Raw genomic sequence first — 7,545 nt, forward strand, 5'->3', positions numbered from 1 at the left:
ATAGACCTTGTCTCATGAAATTGTAATGTATTTATAAAGTTTGAAACAACTGGAAAACCATAATATCTTGTACATTACACTGATTTATAATAAACCATTCATTATTCCTTTGAGCCAACCAATCCTTTCAAGTTAGAATTCTAACCTGTTTCTTTCCTAAATTTTAAGCATATTTTATTAAAAGCATAATAAAAGCATATAAGTCAAAGTATGCAACCAAATTCACAAAGTGATGTATACATGTCCATGACCAGATTTAGAGGTAGAACATTCAACAACCCTTACCTGAGGAGCCATCTTTCTGGCTTCTATGCCCATATGTTGATTTTGCCACATCTCAACATTTATGAATGGAATTGCAGAGTAAATATGGTTTGGGCTTCTTTTCCTTAAATTAGGTTTGTGAGATTTACCCTGTTATTAAATGTAGTAGTACATTTTACTGCTTTATAACATGAGATTATGTGAATGCGTGTTAGTTTACTTGTTCTGTTGTAAATGGATAATATAGATTATTTCCAGGTTTTGTCTATAATGAAAAGTACTGGAAGAACAAACTTGTGTGTGCATTTGGTAACATGATTCTCCTTATCTGGGCTACATTAGTGGTGGAATTGCTGGGTCACAACATGCTAGTTGGAGTTTTAGCCATAGCTCTTTCTCCCTCTCCGCATCCTTTGTCTGATAAAACCCTGCACTTTGGGTTTGGTATTAGCATTTACATCAACCAAGGAAATGCAGGCCAAAATGATAGTGAATTCTAAGCCTCAACCAAAAGAAGAACTATAGATTTTCTGTCATCATTATCAGAAGAGTTTTCCCCAAGTAACTTCTGTCCCTGTAACCAGGGCTCTAGAATGAACATACACGGATCTGACCACAGTCTACCAAAAGAAGAGAAGCAGAGCTATCATTCTAAGCCCAGCTTGAACAGCCAACCCTAGTCCATGTGCCAACACACAAGCAAGATTTTTTATTATTGTTTTGGTAAAAACTACATAATGTAAAATTTATCAACAACTATATTTAAAGTTCAGAAATATGAAACATATGCACAATGCTAGGAATCAGATATTCAGGTTTTCATCTTGCAAATCTGAAGGTCTGTAACCTTTAAATACCTTTCCTTTTCCTTAGTGAAATAAGTCAGTCATAAAACAAGGCAAATAAAGATTTTTAACCCACCATGCTTTGAGGTAGCTTAGTGCCCAGGCAAGCTTAGATGAACCTATACATGTGTTCTATTCTACTAGACTCTGACAAAGAGCTTTCCAAAGAGATTTTACTAATTTACACTCCTCCCAACAGCATATGGGAGTTACAGTTACTGAACATCTAGGGCAACATTTAACTCTGTAGCTCACTTTCACTTGTTTGTATCTATAACAGTATTTGCCTTTTGAGATTGAGCACCTTTTTTTATAACTGTAATGGGTTTCACTTTTTGCAAATCTTGTTCAATAATTTGTCTACTACAAATCTTGTTTTCTTATTGATTCCTCTTTCACTTATTGATTCACAAGTATCATTTATATTCCAGATATCAGTATTTTATTGGTTTTCCTGCTGATATAAATTAATTTTGTATTATTAACTTTGTATCAGTCAACCTTATAAATATATTTCGCTTTTTATTTCTTATATTTATCTGTAGATTCTAATGTAATTCCTATTTTGTATATTTCTGTTTTATTTTTCTTAGCTTTATTTTATTTTATTTTTAAAATATTTTTAGCTGTGTATGATAGTTCTACACAATGGTGGGATTTGTTGTTATATATTCATATATGCACACAATAAAAAATATAATTTGGGTAATATCATTCCCTAGCCTTTCCCCCTCCCTCCCTGGCTCCTGTGCCTTAGTCCATTTCTTCTTCTGATCACACTTTGATTTTCATGAAATTTACCCCTCCTTTCTTTTCTTTTTTCTAACTTCCACATATGAGAGAAAACATTATAGGACCCTTGGTCTTCTGAGTTTGATTTATTTCACTTAAAATGGTGATCTCTAGTTTGATCCATTTTCCTACAAATGACATAATTTTATTTTTTTTATGGCCAAATTAAACTCCATTGTGTATATATACCACATTTTCTTTATTCGCCCATTGATGGACACCTAGGCTATTGTGAGTTGTTCTGCCCTAAGGGTACATACAAGGGTATGCATGTGTCACTGTAGTATGACGACTTTAATTCTTCAGGATAAATAACCAAGAAGTGGAATCACTGGGTCGTTTGGTGGTTCCATGCCTAGTTTTTTGGGGTGCCTCAAATTTCCTTAAAGGTTGTACTAATTTACAATCCTACCAAAAGTGTAAAAGTGTTCCTTTTTCTTCACATTCTCTCCAGCATTTATTATTATTTGTATTCTTTATGACTGCCATTCTGACAGATGTGAGATGAAATCAGTGTAGTTTTGCTTTGCATTTCCTAAATGCTAATGATATTGAACATTTTTGTGTATTCGTTGATCATTTGTATTTATTCTTTTAAGAAATATATGTTTAGTTCATTTGCTCATTTATTAATTGGGTTATTTGAATATTTGGTGCAAAACTTTTTGAGTTCTTTATATATTCTAGATACTAATCCTCTGTAAAAAGAGTAGCTAGCAAAGATTTTCTCTATTCTGAATGTTTTTCACTTTCCCTATTGCTTCCTTCACTGTTTCCTAGCTTTTTAAATGAATGAATAAACTATTTTATTTTTAAAAAATGATATTTGCATGTTTAAAATACATATTTTTTCTTCAACTTTCATGTGTGAGTGTGTGTGTATAGTTTATGGTCCAGATCCAGCCGATATTTTTTCTATGTATCTCTCTCCCTTTTTGTCACAAACAATAGTTTTGAAGTTAAAAAAAAATGCTGTTTGTATTATTATGTCAAAATAAACCCCAATAGCCAGGCTCCATGGTGAGCACCTGTAATCCCAGCAGCTCCAAAAGCTAAATCAGGAGCATCACAAGTTCAAAGCCATCCTCAGCAAAAACTAGTCACTAAGCAACTTAGTGAGATCCTTTCTCTAAATACAGCTGAGGATGTGGCTCTCTGCCCTAAATTCAATCCCTGGTCCCCCCCCCCCCCCGCCAATAAATTAATAAACCCCAATGGTATGTATAAGCTTAATATACTAAGGGAAAAAATCAGTTCAAATATGTTAAGCCAAACCACAGTTGACTAAACCCCACTTGCTCATAGCGTGGGATTAATTCTGATTTATTTAATCTACAAAGTCCTTAATGAGATTATGCTTTCTGCCTTATCTTTATCATTTTTTTTTCTGTCACCCTGTAGGTCTATTTTTAGGCACATAGGACACTTAATTTAGTCACTGAAGCTGTGTATTCTTGTGTATGTGTGTGTGTGTGTTCTTTCTGGATATCCATGACAGCAGTGTGTGTTTTGAAATACATGAAATTTATTCTTATTTCTCTAAGCCTGTGCACTTTTCCAAGACTCTTTTTGCTACTCTTTTCCTTCTTAATTTTACTTATCTTTCCAGATTTCATGTAAACATTATTTACTCTAGGAAATATTTCTTGATTTCTCCAAAATTTGGTAGGACATTACTTTATATATATATATATATAGATAGATAGATATAGATATATATATCTCCAATGTCTCTCAATTAACTTTTTATCATACTGTATTATAATTGTCTTTTCTACACTGCATTTCACCTCTCTCTGTGCCCAGTGACAAATGCTAAATAATTATCTGTTAGGTAAATGCATTAAAGTCAAAAACACATTGTGGATTGATAATATAAAATACCTCTAATCAACATTTAGTTAAATGAATATTAACAGGACCCCTGGAGATCCAGAAGAAAAACTTTTGTGGTCATTTATAACTACAAATAAATTAGAAGACTTCGGATGGTCCAAATTTCATCATCATTTGTAATTCTAAAAAAAATTTTGAAACCCAAATATATGCGAGGTCTAGTCTTTGCTGCTATTGCCGTCTCCATCATGGTCATTCCAAAGTGTCAATTCAGTGCAAGTCCATGCCAGTCTGTAAAAAGAGTAGAAATACAGTGGACCCTTTCTAATCTGCAGCAAGTAGCGAAGTATGTGTGCCCATATACAAATTAGAGGGAAATACCTTCCATAGATGTAAATGTAAGTGTTGAGTAGATGGAGTTGGGGAAGGTGGTGTTCTGGAGATTCTGAGGCCACAGAGAATGAAACTGAAGGTGACCTCTAACTCCCAAACACCTCTTACCTGTAGGTGGTGTCCACTTCTTCTCAACAAATATAGCTTAAACCTGGAACAAAATAATATTTAAAATATATGTACATGACTCATTCAGCACCTTAATGAAATATGTTTTGAGGGTGTTCTGGACACTATTCTGATGAATACGTTAGCAACCTAACTTTATCCTAGTGACACTTGTTGCCAAACCATTGGGTATAAACTTTAAAAAATAGAACTCCAGATATTAAAAGAAAATCACTGTTGGCAGAAAGCAAATTCGACTCAGCTTTCTATTTTTTTTTGGGGGGGGAGGAGTTCCTATTCTTCTAATCCTAGTTTTTCTTTCTCTTTTCATCTCTTTGTATTTGTTCTCTCATCTCTTCTTTTAGCCTCTCAGTATTATAGCATATTATAACATATAACAATAATATTATCTGCAGGTCCTCTAGGTTTGAGAAGCCTATCAGGATCTATCTTTAAATTTGTCCAATGCTCATTATGTTTCAAAACAAGGTGCTAGATACTTTTAGGTGTTTTCTCATTTAATCATTAAAGCAAACACATTTTAATCACTTCCAATTTATGGTGTTTAAGCTGTTGGTTTATGCTTCCTCAGCAAGTATGTGAGAAAACTTACTGGTGTTGATGTAAGGTTATAATTCTCCTGAAGAAGATTAATTGAACTGCTTGTCACTAAAGTAAAAGACTGAGGAGTAAATACTTATATTAGTGCCATCTAATTCTGATTTATCGAAACACATTTTAACAAAAGCCACCATATATTCAGGCAAAAGCATATGATGCACTTGAATAGGTAACTGTCCTGAATTATTTATGAATCAACTATTATGCAAATTATTAAAGTAAGTACAGAGAGTATAGTGAAGAGAGAAGTCCCTTCATATCTCAGTATAAAAATATCTCCTAGTAGCAGCATAAAATTGCTTTATATCCATTAATCTATGTAGTTCTTGTAATGACCCATGAGGAGGTGTTAAAAGTCCATGTTCCATAAAACATAACTGAAAATAAGAGTGCTTAAATCTTGCCCAAAGCACTTAACTAGGAACTGTTCTGAATCAACAGTCAAACCCAGCTCTTTCTCTTTTTTTTTTAAGTTTTACTTTAATTGTACATTATCTTGTGTTATTTGTTGTTCTTCACAAATTTCACCAATTAGTTCAGAAACTTTGACATCAGTCAACATGTTGTCTCTTTCTTTTGAATCTCCCACAGTGCCCAACTGTAGTTCATGTTCAAAGAATAGTATTGACTAATAGATCATGAGCATGTTACACACTCACCCCTTGCCATTGCAGTACAGATAAGAAGGAGAGAAATTCAACTGGGTGCTCAGTGAGTAGGCTTAAATCATTCAGATCTTTTTATTGATTAACAAGGTAAACAATAAACACAGCTAGACATAGTCTTACTTATGGGATTTCTCTGCCTCAAAATAAAAATATTCAATGGTGATATAAATGTCTCCCTTCACCATTTTAGTTAAAATCACCCCTTGCAACTTTGAAGTCTGTTTTTTACTCTACCTTTAACCTCTTAAAATTTTAATATCCCCACCTCTTTTTTTTTCCAAAGTGAATTCATGCTTTTTTTTTTTAATTTAGAAATAATTTATTGTAAGTAATCCAGAGACAGACAATGTTGTCTGTTCTCTATTGTTTCTTTCGGTCTCAGCATTGGGTACATTCACAAAAACAGTGCAGCATTTGCAGTGTTGATCCTAGAAAATTGATATTTCAGGGCTTGGAAACAGCCTGGCTTTACTCTTTGAGAGTTTCCATGTTCACATGACATCTAGAGACTGACTGGTATGACGTCTACACCAGGGACAGTTAACCAGGAAGAAGAAATCTCCAATAAAAAAGAATCAAGATGATCTGAGTCCTTATATTTCCCCTTTTGGGACAAGGAGTCCTAGAACAATAAAAAAGGACAGGTATCCCCAGGACACTTGGGTGAACACGGTTTCCTGAGGCATCAGCCCATTCACACAGCTTTGGGAAATGAGTATCTGCTCAGAACCTTTCTCAGGGCTGTCTTCACTTCCTTATTTCTCAGTGTGTAGACGACAGGGTTGAGCAGTGGGGTGATGACGGTATAAGTCACTGCCACAAGCAAGTCCTTGTCTGAGGAGTACAGGGAGGTGGGCCTCAGGTAGATAAAGGATGCACAGCCGTAGTGGATGACCACCACGGTGAGGTGAGAGGCGCAGGTGGCGAAGGCTTTGCGCTGCCCCTCCACCGAGGAGATCCTGAGGATGGTGGAGACGATGAAGACGTAGGAGACGAAGATCAAGACGAAGGGGACCAGCAGCACCAGGATGCTGAGGAAGAAGATCGCCATCTCCTTCAGGTTGGTGTCTGTGCAGCCCAGTTTTAGGACGGGGAAGATGTCACAGAAGAAGTGGTCGATCCGATTGGAGGCACAGAAGGGCACGCTGAACACCAGGAGGTTGACGACCACTGAGATCAGGAAACCACAAAGGCTGGAGGCCAGCACCAGCTGCACGCAGGTGGCCCGGCTCACGATGAGGGTGTAGTTGAGAGGGTTGCAGATGGCGACGTAACGGTCGTAGCCCATCACGGCAATGAGGAAACAGTTGGTGCAAGCTAAGCCCACAAAGAAATAGAGCTGGGCCGCACAGCCCAAGAAGGAAATACTGGGAACGGTGGCCAACAGGTTGCTTAGCATTTTAGGTACAATGACCAAGGTATAGCAGGTTTCAGAGCAAGAAAGGACAAAGAGGAAGAAATACATGGCCGTGTGCAAAGTCCTGTCCAGGAGAATGACGGTCATGATGGTGGCATTGGCCATCAGAGTGCTCAGGTAGACTATTAAGAAGATAAAGAAAAGCAGGATCTGCAGGTCCCCCAGGTTGGAGAAGCCTATCAGGATGAACTCAGTGATCATGCTGTGGTTCTGTCTCTTCATCAGTCAATGGAGATCAGATTCAGACCCCTGACATTAAGGACAGAGAGAATTTGACAAAAGTGAAATGCCCTCAAAGAAACCAGGTCTACATGTCTGTATAAGGCTGATAATAGCGATCTGAAATAATGAGTTAATCACATCAAAAACATGATTGGGGGATCAGGAGACATGGGTAGCCCCAATATTTGAACACCTGAAAAGATCTTTTTTTAAAATGTTTATATTGCAAACAATCAAAGAGGAAAACAAACAATGTTTAGTAACAGAAATAAACAAATATGGCTGGAAGAACAACCCATATCTCAATAATAACCCTAAATGTTAATGGCTTAAACTCACCAATTAAGAGACACAGGCTAGTAGAATGGATCACAAAACA

General features: G+C 36.2%; 1 protein-coding gene across 1 annotated transcript; it reads right to left on the reverse strand.

Moving 5' to 3' along the window:
• Window positions 1-6,221: 6,221 nt before the first annotated feature.
• Window positions 6,222-7,166, reverse strand: LOC124082460 (olfactory receptor 10T2-like). The gene has a single exon (XM_046428858.1). The coding sequence runs from the start codon at window positions 7,164-7,166 to the stop codon at window positions 6,222-6,224; it is 945 nt and encodes a 314-aa protein (XP_046284814.1).
• Window positions 7,167-7,545: the final 379 nt, after the last annotated feature.

This window comes from Marmota monax, unplaced genomic scaffold (assembly GCF_021218885.2).
Source record: "Marmota monax isolate L192 unplaced genomic scaffold, Marmota_monax_Labrador192_F-V1.1 WCK01_AAM20220418_F8-fsc00145, whole genome shotgun sequence".
In the NCBI taxonomy this organism is placed as follows: Eukaryota; Metazoa; Chordata; class Mammalia; order Rodentia; family Sciuridae; genus Marmota; species Marmota monax.